General features: G+C 48.8%; 1 protein-coding gene across 3 annotated transcripts in view; it reads left to right on the top strand.

Moving 5' to 3' along the window:
- CLIC5 (chloride intracellular channel 5) overlaps window positions 1–13260 on the top strand; it is a 125013-nt gene that overhangs the window by 68810 nt on the left and 42943 nt on the right. For 2 of the 3 annotated variants that reach the window (XR_014808939.1, NM_001198923.3), the window contains 2 exon segments: window positions 1149–1274; window positions 11932–12038. Coding sequence is in view for 1 of the 3 variants with exons in the window: in NM_001198923.3 (NP_001185852.2) it covers window positions 1149–1274; window positions 11932–12038 (233 nt within the window). In the remaining 2 variants the exon portion in view is untranslated. 3 annotated transcript variants of the gene reach the window in all.

Here is a 13260-nt window from a genome sequence, read left to right as displayed (position 1 = left end):
ATAATTTCTGGATTTTTAAGTCCCCCAGAGAGGTCATTGCCGAAAAAGAGACTCAGTATAGATGTCCCCTCCCTGCTGAGAACCCAAGCAGGACAAGCTTATGTCAGCTCTGAAAAACAGGCAGAGAAGGTCCAGCATGTCCTCTCATTGTCTAAAAGGAGGAACACACACAAGGTAAACAAAAGGCCAGAGGAAGTTAGATGTCAGACATGCCTTGGTGGCCATTGTCTGAGGAGTTCCCCGTGCCACCGAAGGCAGCTGGAGAGCGTGTGGTGTGGGGGCAAGGACGTGGGAGGGGCACCTTAATTGAAATTCCTCTCTTCCCCTCCCAAGCTGAGGACGCCAGGAATTTGTTTCATTACAGACTCCTCTTCGCCCCTTGTTTATTCTTTTTTGGTTCCTCCCTCTAGTTTTCCTTGCCTGCCTCCCACGAGGAGTGGCACGTTCTCAGAGAGTGAATTTGATGCTCGGTCCCGCCCTGCGGGGGGTGGGGGGGGGGAAGAAGAGGTCTCCATCCCTCTTCCTCCCTCTGTCCTCTGTGCAGCCCCCCCATCTCCCTCCATCCACCAGCCCTTCATCTCTCCCTTTGCTCCATCTACTCCTGCATGTTGAGCACAGGGGGAAGCCCAGAAGCACACTCTTGGACGTGAACAACACCCCCTGTCAAACACAAGGTCCCTTCCTTCCTGTTGGACAAACCCTGAAGGGCACAGAAGAGAATTTCTTCCTGTAAATGCACGAGACTGGATGTCTGAATATTTAAAGTTTGGGATTCTGCCTAGTACATTTTTGTGAAGCTAATTGGTGAAGGAACTTTTGAAAGCAAACCCCAACTTCCGCCCTGGGTAGTGGAAGCTTGGCACTAGTTTAGCTAGTCACCTGTGATCACTTTCTGCCTTTTCCATAGCTCTCAACTCCATCCTGACTTGCTCCTTCCTCACTGGAATCCCCCCCAGGGCGGGTTTCCTGTGTCACACCACATCCTTCCAGAACCTTCTCCCACCTCCCTTGCCCTCCACCCCACACCTGGGCTGTTTCTGTTGATGGGCCTGTTGGGCAGCCGGGGGAGTCTCATGGACAGTATATCCCAGGTTCCCCGTGAGGCCCCCTCGTGCAAGCTGACCCCCTTCACCTTGCTCTCTCCACAGGAAGCCCGCTGACCTGCACAACCTCGCCCCCGGCACACACCCGCCTTTCCTGACCTTCAACGGGGATGTGAAGACGGACGTGAATAAGATCGAGGAGTTCCTGGAGGAGACTCTGACCCCTGAGAAGTAATGAACTGCCGGTTTCTAAAGCCCCTGACAGGGAGGGGTCCATGTCAGGTCTCGGGAAGCACAGGGTTAGCTTTGAGGGGGCAGATTTCCAAAGGGGTTGTGTGTTGACTGAAAAAAGAAAATTCAGCATGAGAGCTGGGCGTTAAGTTTTATTTGGGGGCCAGATGAGGACTACAGCCCAGGAGACAGCTTCTCAGAGAACCTTGCTCTGAAGAGGTGGGGTGAGGTCAGTGCATGTGTGATTTTGGTGAAGGGGGCATCCGTGCAACCAAGCACACATTTTGGCAGAAGGTTACTGCTAGTCCCGAGGAGCAGATGTCTCCCTTCATGATTGTAGTGCTTTTCTAGATGTGAGATGATATAAGAAATTGGGTTCATAAAATCTTCTCCTGAAAATATGATCTGAAGGCTTCTTCTGCTGGTTTTTCCCAAAGCCCACAGTGCCTCACTCCTGATTTCAGCCCCAAACTCCTTTCAGGGTGTGGTGAAGGGCAGCAACTACAGTCAAGTGACTTCGTCCTCATAGAAGCAGATAGCAAGAGACGAGTTTTATGTGGCATTCATCAATCCAGAATATAGGATCCTCTTTTTTTTTTTTTTTTTTTTTGTCCTTTTGTTTTTTAGGGCTGCACCTGCAGCATATGGAGGTTCCCAGGCGAGGGGTCTTTTCGGAGACACAACAATGAGGGATCTGAGCCACGTCTTCAACCTACACCACAGCTCACGGCAACACCAGGTCCTTAACCCAATGAGCGAGGCCAGGGATTGAACCCACGTCCTCATGGATGCTAGTTGGGTTCATTACCCGCTAAGCCACGACGGGAACTCCTAGGACCCTCTTTTTAAAGAAAGTTCCCACATGCTTCTCCCCACCCCAGAGGGCTGCCAGCCTCCAACCTGCTCCACAAAGTTCAACTTCAAGAGCTGATGCTCCCTAAGTAGGTCCCTGCTCCAGGTCACTCTGCCAGTGATATGCTGTGACCCTTCCAGTCAGTCCCTTCTCTTCTTTTGGCCTGTGGTCCCTCCTCTGTGAAAGGGGGGCCCTTCATGCCCACTAGTCAGGTCCCTCCACCTTCATCCACCTGCGCCTTTTTTATTTGTTTGTTTCTGCACCTGTGACACGTGGTTGTTCTCTGGCCAGGGAGCCAGTCTGAGCCACAGCAGTGACAACCCTGGATCCTTAACCCTCCGAGTTACCAGGGAACTCCCAGCTGTGCCTTTGGGGGACTGTTTCTCTAGCTCAGGGCTCTCCCATCTGTATCCACAAGGGGACCAAGGGAGCCCATGAGAACCTCGGAATCATATGACCATGTGCACGGGTAGATTCTTCTAGGGCAGAGCCATCTTCAGATTCATCACCATCTCATCAGATTCTGGAGAACGTCCAGAATCCTGATGGGGCTAAGCCGTGTGGGACCTAGACATGCCTGCTCTCCTCCCTCTCCACCCACGTGACCAGTCCTGAGCTCTGCCGTGCTGGTCCAGGTCCCTCTGGACTGCAAGTGTGCGTAGGAGGTTTACTAAGTCCATGGCTCATGTGTCTGTGACCTATGATCTGCTGTGCCTAGGTAGAACCCCCAAACTACTAAAAGGCACAACCCCAGAAGGCCACCAAGGTGTGGCCTTAGTGATGAGGCCATCCACCCCTGCTGAGCCCCTTAGATGCCTTTGTATGGGTCAGACTGGGGCAGGTACCACAATAACCACCCCCCGTAAATGTCAGCAAGCTGGTGCTTCAGCCCCACAAAGGGAGAGACCTGCTGTTCTGCCCACAGCAAAACCACCAGCCTTGGCTGGTTTCCCCCTGGCTCCAACTGGGGTGGTGGTGGGGGGTTGGTCCGGTGGCCTGTGTCCTGAGGTCCCTGGTGCAGGGCAGCCTGGCTTCTGGTTCTCTGGGGAGCAGCAAAACCCCCGTTTCTGTCCAAGGAACCCTGGTCCAGGGCATTTGTTTCTCATCACACCACTGTTTGTAAAAGCTGCTAGAGAGCCAAGAAATTGTGGGAACCTTTTTTCCCCTTAGCTTTATTTTTTAAAGGGAAAAAAAAAAAAAACAAACAAACACACACACACACACACACACACATACAAACACTCCAACAATTTTTTTTTTCTTTTAAAGATCACATTTAGTCACACAAGCATTTGGTGTCAAAATGAGGAATCCGGGAAGTCTCAAGTAGTTTCTAAATGAGACTAACTGCCACCCCCATCCTGAGACTGTCCCAGTGAACACTCCATGGGAAGTGTCAGGATTATGGTTGACAAGCTGGCCTTTATCTTTTATCCTCATGGAATGGCCGGAGTTAATGGGATTCAGAACCGACAGTCAGGAGACCAAAGTCCCGCCACCTTTCTGTACGATGCTTGTTGTACTACCTCGGGCAAGCCTCGCTCCCTCTCAGGCTCAACCCATTCCCTCACCTCTGAAATTCTGTAGTTTCCAGGGTGCTTTGCAGCAGAAGTTCTATGATTCCATGAGTTTTTCTTTCTTTCTTTCTTTTTAGGGCCACATCTGCGGCATATGGAAGTTCCAGGCTAGGAATTGAATCGGAGATGTAGCTGCTGGCCTACACCACAGCCACAGCAAAACACAGGATCCAAGCTGCATATGCAACCTACACCACAGCGCACAGCAACACCGGATCCTTAACCCACTGAGCGAGGCCAGGGATCCAACCTGCATTCTCATGGATCCTCGTTGGGTTTGTTAACCGCTGAACCACAAAGGGAACTCCTCCATGAATTTTTCAAAGTGCTTTCTCAGGGCTGCTTGTTGTTTAAAATAAACAGTGACAAACATTCCAGGGCGGTGGGGGCGGCAGTGAATGGATAAAGTCCAGTTACATGGCATGTCATTCAGTCAGTCAACTATCAAGCAAAGTCTTAACAGGATTCAGAACCACGTCAGACTTGGAAGACACTTTGAATTCATTATTTTTAGACATGTTTATGGATGTTTCATGATAGTCAAAGTTTCTTCTAACCATCTTTAGAATGTTTTTTTTTTTTTTTTTTTTTTGTCTTTTTGCTATTTCTTTGGGCCGCTCCCACGGCATATGGAGGTTCCCAGGCTAGGGGTCGAATCAGAGCTGTAGCCACTGGCCTACACCAGAGGCACAGCAACGCAGGATCCGAGCCGCGTCTGCAACCTACACCACAGCTCACGGCAACGCCGGATCCTTAACCCACTGAGCAAGGGCAGGGACTGAACCCGCAACCTCATGGTTCCTAGTCGGATTCGTTAACCACTGCGCCACTACGGGAACTCCACATCTTTAGAATGTTGAGAGGCACCCTCCGTACCAACGACAGGGTGGCAGAGTGGCTGAGAGGGTGAGCTTTGGAGTTAGAACGCCTCGGGTTCTAATTCGTACCAGTGGGTTATGCTACACAGCATACAAACTGGCAAACTGGCTGCAAAATCTCAGTAGTTGAACAGAATATGGGTTTATTTCTCACTCAGGCAAAACCTAAGTGGGGAGTATAGCCCTCTTTCATCTTGTAGCTTTTAAAATACATTTCCTCTGGGGAGTTCCCGTTGTGGCTCAGTGGTTAACAAATCCGACTAGGAACCATGAGGTTGTGGGTTCCATCCCTGGCCTCGCTCAGTGGGTTAAGGATCTGGCATTGCCGTCAGCTGTGGTGTAGGTCGCAGACATGGCTCCGATCCTGTGTGGCTGTGGCTCTGGCGTAGGCCGATTCGACCCCTAGCCTGGGAACCCCCATATGCTGCAAGAGTGGCCCAAGAAATGGCAAAAAAGAAAACTAAAAACAAAAAAACCATTTCCTCCAAGGCCCCTCTGCAGGGAAAGAGGGAGGAAAGGGATCATGCGAGATGTTTTGGGGGTCGAGGGCTAGGAGAGTTTCCATCACTTCCCCTTCCATCCTGTTGGCCAGAATCCCGTCACACGACCCCCAGCCTAGCTGAGAGGGAGAAGCTGGGAAATGCAGAGAAGCACATGGATATTTAATGAGCATGCGTGGTCTCTGCTGGAGGTCAATTACTCAAAACCTCTCTAACCCCTAATTCTCACATCTCTAAAATGATGACCGTCATGTTGATCTTGAGGGGCTGCTGTAGAAGGTTGTGCTGCTTAGCCTAGTGCCTGGCATCGAGTCAGAACTCATTCGATGACAGTTGGAAGCTTTAAAGAGGTCAGTGCGTCCCGTGGGACCGTCTCCCAGCTGCAGTCATGAGGACATTGGTGAGCTCAGGTCTTAAAACTACAGATCCCAGGGGGTGAGTTTTTATGAATAAGCCAGACCCCCTCCACCTTCAAGGATTATTTGTTTAAGTAGCAGGGACAAGACAAGACAACACACTGCAGGAGCAGAAGAGTCAGAAGCATTAATCCGCTTCTCCAGTGAGGGTGTGATGAGGTGAGGAGGCAGAAATAATGGAGAAAGGACAGAGAAGACATTCTTCTACTTTTCAGCTCATTAGAAATTAGAGGGTCAGAGCTCTTCTTGTGGCTCAGCGGAAACAAATATGACTAGCACCCATGAGGATGCGGGTTCAATCCCTGGCCCCGCTCAGTGGGTTAAGAATCTGGCGTTGCCGTGAGCTGTGGAGTAGGTCACAGATGCGACTCGGATCCCGAGTTGCTGTGGCTGTGACTGGCAGCTGTTACTCTGATTTGACTCCTAGCCCCGGAACCTCCATATACTGCAGGTATGGCCCTAAAAAACAACAAAAAGAAAGAGAGAGAGAGAGAGAGAGAGAGAGAGAGAGAGAGGGAGAAAGAAAGGAAGGAAGGAAGGAAGGAAGGAAGGAAGGAAGGAAGGAAGAAAGAAAGAAAGAAAGAAAGGAAGGAAGAAAGGAAGAAAGAAAGAAAGAAAGAAAGAAAGAAAGAAAGAAAGGGAAAGAGAAAGAAAGAGAAAGAGAAAGAAAGAAAAGAAAAGAAAGAAAATGGAGAATCAACACTTAAGCTGCCAGGAGAGTCCCTGGAATCAGCAGAGGTCACCCCATGAGGACAGGAGGACTGTCTATCTCTTTCTCCAGGGTCCCCTCCATGCTGGAGCCAGAGCCTGGCCCCTGTTAGGTGCTGCCGCATGTTGCTTTAAATGTATGGTGTCTTTTTGTTTGGTGGCGTGGTGGCCTATGGCCAATTGGTAAGACATCAGTTGGGACCCTAGGCCAGTCAGAGCACTTCCGTCTTGCCATCGTATTTTATTTTTTTGCTACTACTTTTAAAAAGTTGTTTTGATGAGAGGCCAGCTGGTTTACTTCCCAGAATGAAGCTTAAGTGCCTGTCTAAGATGGATGCATTTGAACTCAGATATCTTAAAGACGGAGTGGAGAATTTTCATTAGTTAGAGCAGAGGTTGGCAAACTTTTCCGGAAAGAATCAGATAGCAAGCATATTTGACTTTGTGGGCAACATAGCCTCCATCACAATTCCTTTCTTGTAGAGTTAAAGCAGCCATAGACCATATGTAAATGGATGGATGTGACTGTGTTTCAATAACTTTCATATTGTTTTCACACATCATGAGATAATGTCCTTCTTGGAGTTCCTGCTGTGGCGCAATGAGGATTGGTGGCGTCTCTGTAGCACTGAGATGCAGGTTGGATTCCCAGGCCAGCACAGTGGGTTAAAGGATCTGGTGCTGCCACAGCCGTGATGTAGGTTGCAACTGCGGCTCTGATCTGATTGCTGGCCTGGGGATTCCATGTGCTGGGGGGAGCCAAATAAAGAAAAAAAAAAGGAAGAAAGAAAGAAAAGAAGGAAAGAAGCAAGAGAGGGAGGAGGAGAGGGGGAGGGAGAGAAGAAGGAAGAAAGAAGGAAAGAAGGAAGGAAAGAAGTAAAAAAGGACCCCAGGCAACAGACATAAAAGCAAAAATAAACCAATGGGACCTAATCAAACTGACAAGCTTTTGCACAGCAAAGGAAACCATAAACAAAAAAGACAACCTGCAGAATGGGAGAAAATAGTTTCAAACAATGCAACTGACAAGGGCTTAATCTCGAAAATATACAAACTTATACAACTCAACAACAGCAAAACAGCCAACAACCCAATGGAAAAATGGGCAAAAGACCTGAATAGACATTTCTCCAAGGAAGATAGACAGATGGCCAACAAGCACAAGAAAAAATGCTCAGCATCTCTGATTATTAGAGAAATGCAAATCAAAACTGCTATGAGGTACCACTTCACACCAGTCAGAATGGCCATCATTAATAAGCCCACAAAGAGCAAATGCTAGAGAGGGTGTGGAGAAAAGGCAACCCTCCTGCACTGTTGGTGGGAGTGTAAATTGATACAACCACCATGGAGGTCCCTAGAAAACTATACATAGAACTACCATATGACCCAGCGATCCCACTCTTGGGCATATAGCCGGACAAAACTTTCCTTGAAAAAGACACAGGCACCTGTATATTCATTGCAGCACTATTCACAATAGCCAAGACATGGAAACAACCTAAATCTCCATTGACAGATGAATGGATTAGGAAGAGTGGCATATAAAAACTATTCTTAGCTAATGGGAGATACTTCAACAAATGATGGGCTGGATTTGGTCCACAGGCCGTAGTTCGCTCACTAAGTTAGAGGAATTGCTCTTTGACTGTCACCAGATGGTATCACAGCCTTATTTCTAGGATGTTTCTATAAATGAAGCACTATTTGCTAGCCTTCGAGAGAAACAAAATGTGCCCTAGGACCCACTTATTTGCAGACTTAAAATGTATTGTAAATTTGCAGCTAAAATAAAAGCACTTAACATCCTGGACTGGGAGTTCCCGTCGTCGCTCAGTGGTTAACGAATCTGACTATGAACCATGAGGTTTCGGGTTCGATCCCTGGCCTTGCTCAGTGGGTTAAGGATCTGGCGTTGCCATCAGCTGTGGTGTAGGTTGCAGAGGCGACTCGGATCCTGAGTTGCTGTGGCTGTGGTGTAGGCTGGTGGCTACAGCTCTGATTAGACCCCTAGCCTGGGAACCTCCCTATGCCGAAGGAGCAGCCCAAGAAATGGCAAAAAGACAAAAAAAAAAAAAAAAAAAAAAAAAAATCCTGGACCTTAGCTGCCCCAAATCTGGTTACCAGTATCTGTGAGATTAATATTTAAAGATGCACTTTTCCTAAGAACAGTCTTCAGGTGGGACATGATGCTAAGAAGCCAAGTCCCAATGAAGCACAGTGCTTCTAAAACAGGATGGCACTGCCATGGTCTCTCCGAACACAGGGCCTTTTGTTGCCCATCTTGGATTTGGTACCATCCACTCGTGTTTGGCCCACACTGAAGAAACGGTCAGATTACCGGAGATCTGAGCAAATGACGGCATAAAGCAAACAAACAAAACCCAACATAGCCAAATGAAAAAATGCATTTTTCTAGGCCCCACTCACTGTCTTTACATTATTACCTTATCTGTCTGTCTGTCTGTCTGTCTGTCTACCTTATCTGTTTGTCTGTCTGTCTGTCTGTCTATCTGTCTGTCTGTCTGTCTGCCTATCTATCTATCTATCCATCATCTATCTATTTTGTCTTTTTAGGGCCACACCTGCGGCACATGGAAGTTCCCAGGCTAGGGGTCAAATCAGAGCTGTAGCTGCCAGCCTACACCACAGCCACAGCAACACCAGATCTGAGCTGTGTCTGTGACCTACACCACAGCTCACAGCAATGCCAGATCCTTAACTCACTGAGCGGGGCCAGGGATCGAACCTGAGTCCTCATGCGTACAAGTCGGGTTTGTTACTCATGAGCCATAACAGGAACTCCTCCATTAGTACCGTATCAAGCGAAAAGAAGGAGTACTTGGTATGTATTCATACTAATGTAAGGCATTCAACTCTAAGAGCCTGCCAGACTCTATGTGAGAAAGCCGAATTAGAGAAGAATGACTTTCCATGTCTTGGAAGATCACCTGAGAGGGTACAGGAACCCTTGCTTTGTGCCCCTAGTCCGAGCAGAAGATTTGATGGTCCCCAGGTACTCAGGAAGAACCTGAGTGCAGAACCTGGGCAGAGCGCCCCCTCCTGGTAGATGGAGGGAGTTCCTCCACGGTGCTCAGCTCAGCTCCACAGTGTTTGAGCGCTTTGAGGGAAAACAGGAGAGTCAGTGAGAGGCCACTGGGCGTGAACCTTAAGAGCTGGGCTTCCAAAGTGAAACTGCCTGGGTTTGGACTCCTGTGTCTGCCTCCTGGCCACGAAAGCTTAGGCTTATTGCTTAGCAGCCCTGTGCCTCCTTTGTCTCCTGTGGGAAATGAAGCTGAAGATGGCACTTGTGAGTGGCAGACAATGAATTCATGCAAACGGGTTAGAATAGTGTCTGGTACAGAACAGGCCCTCAGCACAGGTCAGCTTTTGCTGATATTGGAGGCGTGATGTGATGGAGTGGCAAGATCACTGCTCCAGGGCCCAGAAATGGGGCTCTCGTGGTCCCTCGCTAGTCATCTAAGCTATCTAGTCCCCAGTTGTTTATTGTGAATAAAATGAGGATGATAACGTCTCCCTATCTGCCTGAGGGCAGAGGGCTGGAACCTGTGACTTGCCAGGACTCATCCAATGGCTATATCTGAAATTAAATAGCCACCTAACGGCAAGTGGACGGTCCTAACTAATAGGTCAGTGAAGGAGCAGGAAAAAAAAAAAAAAGAAAAGAAGAACAACAAATACTTGTGAAAAGCTTTGGGGTTCAACTACTTAAAACAATAAACCAAAAAATGCATTTTATGGAGCCCCTGTTGTGGCGTAGCATAAATGAATCCAACGCATAACTGTGAAGATGTGGGTTTGATCCCTGGCCTCGATCATTGGGTCAGGGATCTGGCATTGCCGTGAGCTGTGGTGTAGGGTGCAGATGTGGCTCGGATCCCACGTGGCTGTGGCTGTGATGTAGGCCAGCCGCTGTAGCTCCAATTCGAACTCTTGCCTTGGAACTTCCATATGCCGTGGGTGTGGGCCTAAAAAGAAAAAAAAATTCATTTTACATATAGAGCAACCATATGGCTCACCATCCGCTATTCACTCAGAGATCACAAAGGTCCATAACCTCTGATGAGGATAACCCAGCAATTGCCCCCCATCTCCTCCCACCCTTGACCATCATGTCAAATATTTGTGAAACAATATTTTTTGAACATCAGAATGGCTCGTTTTGATGGTGCCAGTGAGGTCAAAGCCACAGATTCCCCCCATGAGCAGGGGTACATCATTTAATCTCAAGGCCAATAGGAAACAGTCTTAGGACTGTTTGCCCCAGGTTGCCTCTTAGACTTTCGTGGCTTCGCAATGAAAGAATGTGTGAAAGAGAGGGGCTGGATCATTGAAAATCTATCTCAAAGCCTGGAAATCAAACAATTGAAAACACTCATCCGACTGATGGAGCCTGGTAACTTCTACATCTTATTCCCAGACACAAATAAGAAGTGTGTGGGAGTTCCCATTGTGGCTCAGTGGGTTAAGAACCTGACGTAGTGTCTGTGAGGATGCAGGCTCAATCCCTGGCCTTGCTCAGTGGGTGAGGGATCCGCCGTTGTCATAAGCTGTGGGGTACGTTGCAGATTTACTCTGAGTCGAACCCCCCTGGCCTGGGAACTTCCATATGCAGCAGGTGCAGCCGTAAAAATTAAAAAAAAAAAAAATGTGTGTGAAAGGTATTTCAGAAGAGGACCAGGAGTTCCCGTCATGGCTCAGGGGAAACGAATCCAAGAGGACGCAGGTTTGATCGCTGGCCTTGCTCAGTGGTTTAAGGATCCGGTGCTGCTGTGAGCTGTAGTGTAGGTCGAAGACACGGTTCGGATCTGGCGTTGCTGTGGCTGTGGCTGTGGCTGGCAGCTACAGCTCCAATTCGACCCCTAGCCTGGGAACCTCCATATGCTGCTGCAGATGTGGCCCTAAAAGGACAAAAAACAAACAAACAAAAAAGAGGTCCATGGGTAGCCTTCCTTTCAAGAGATGGTTTCTGGGCCTCTGTGCCAAGATGCATGGCACCTCCTTGCTCCCAGAATTAGCTCCATCCAGCTAAGGCTGTCATCGCTAACCTGGCAGTGGATGGTTATTTTAACATGGGTTAGGGAAGTGTCAGGGACCCCACCTGATAAAGAAGCAAACTCATTCAGAATTTCAATATGAATTTTGCATCGTTGCTGGTGGTTCCAGGACTGGGCCCTCTGGATGATGCGCTGATTCCCTGCCCCCAGACTGTGTCCACCCCCTGCCCGCATGCCAGGCGGTTCTCCTCATCTTACTGGACTGTTTTCTTCTATCTCTGAACTCAGGTTTCAAGTGCCCACCCTCCCTAAAGGATGGGTTAGAAAAACCCCTAAAGATTTGTATATCCAGGAGTTCCTGTCAAGGCACAGTGGAAACGAATCCGACTAGGAACCATGAGGTTGTGGGTTCAATCCCTGGCCTCACTCAGTGGGTTAAGGATCCGGCATTGCCATGAGCTGTGGTGCAGATCACAGATGTAGCTCGGATCTGATGTTACTGTGGCTGTGGTATAGGCCGGCAGCTACAGCTCCAATTAGACCCCTAGCCTGGGAACCTCCATGAGCTGCTAGAAAGCAAAAAAAAAAAAAAAAAAATTGTAGATCCACCTAGAAACAGGAGTGTTGGTCATTGTGATGGCAATAAGCTCTCCCTTAAAGGACCTTCATGTTCTTACGGAGGCTATAACCCTGGCCTTCCGTTCCAGGTACCCCAGACTGGCGGCGAAACACCGGGAATCCAACACAGCGGGCATCGATATCTTCTCCAAGTTCTCCGCCTACATCAAAAATACGAAGCAGCAGAGCAACGCTGGTGAGTGGCTCCCTCCCACCCAGACCACTCCCCTCCGCCCCCTGCAGCCGTGCTGTCCGTGGCCCAGAACATCTTCAGACACTCAGGTCAGAAAAGCACCTGGAATCAATGCTTTTATTTGCTCACCCAGAGGCCCCCTTGACAGAGGAGGTAGGTCCTGCTTTCTGGAAGGTGCAGGAGAAAAAGCCAGTGGGCTTTCCTGTGGAACTGGAGAAAGGGGCAGTGAGCCTTAATTCACATTGTGATACACTGCACAGAGGGTCCTGCTTTGGCCGTACTGCTGTCCGCTGGTCCTAAGTTCATGATCCTGCTGTGCTCGCAGGACGTCCTGATTGCAACAGCACAATGCAGCTTCCTGCTGGTCCCTGAAAGACTTCGCAGGGAGTTGACTAGAGGCCCTCGTGGGACAATGCAGTTGCCCCAGTGGGGAACATTAAGGCAGATCCCAGCCCTCTACCATCTGTCCTATGGCAAGTCCAGAGGATGCTGAAAAGCTTCTTCTCAAAGCTTGGCGCCTTCTCCTTCTGGCCCTTAATTTCTAGTGTTGGCCATAGAACCCAGACTTGGTTCTCTCGTGGTGAGTTCTTGGATGGGTTTAAGCCCCTCATTTAAGCGAGCCACGCTTTTAGTCCCTCGTTTGACATGGTCCTATAAGCGTGAGCTATAGCAATTCGAATGGAACCATCCAATTGAGCATGAGTGAAACTTGAAGAATTGTGTGAGTCCTGGTGAGGAAAAGGAGAAGGATGAGCAAGTTTGTTTGCCCTCCAAATGGGGCCTTGAGACAACCTTTCAGGCTGGAGCCTGGAGTCTAGCTCTGAGCCAGACAGAGCAAGGGCATCATGGAGACTTCATGAATGAATGAGTGAATGAATGGTGTTTGGTTGAAGAGCGCTTCCTGAGTTTTATGAATGAGCGAGTAAGTAAAGGTACATCAGATGAACATGCATTGGATCCTAGCAAGGTGGTCTATGTATTTGGACTATTTTGGAGCTAACTGCTCCAGGCACTCAGAGAAGAAAAGCATCTCTCCGGCCCAAGGTGACCGGGACAGGTAGCCATGCAGGAGGTAAAAAGAGAAGAAATTTTGGCAGGACAGTTGTTGGTGCAGTGAGAAGTAAATGATTCAATCCCTGCAGACCTGGATTGTGCCAGGCACAAAACCAGACACTAAAAAAGAACTAGAGGAGTTCTCTTGTGGCTCAGCTGGTTAAGGATCCGA

This window comes from Sus scrofa, chromosome 7, assembly GCF_054392235.1.
Source record: "Sus scrofa isolate SSC_HxYL_T2T_F1_AM1 chromosome 7, Sscrofa_HxYL_maternal_Yorkshire_Landrace_v2.0, whole genome shotgun sequence".
Taxonomy (NCBI): Eukaryota; Metazoa; Chordata; class Mammalia; order Artiodactyla; family Suidae; genus Sus; species Sus scrofa.
This window is presented reverse-complemented; position numbering and strand designations above follow the sequence as displayed.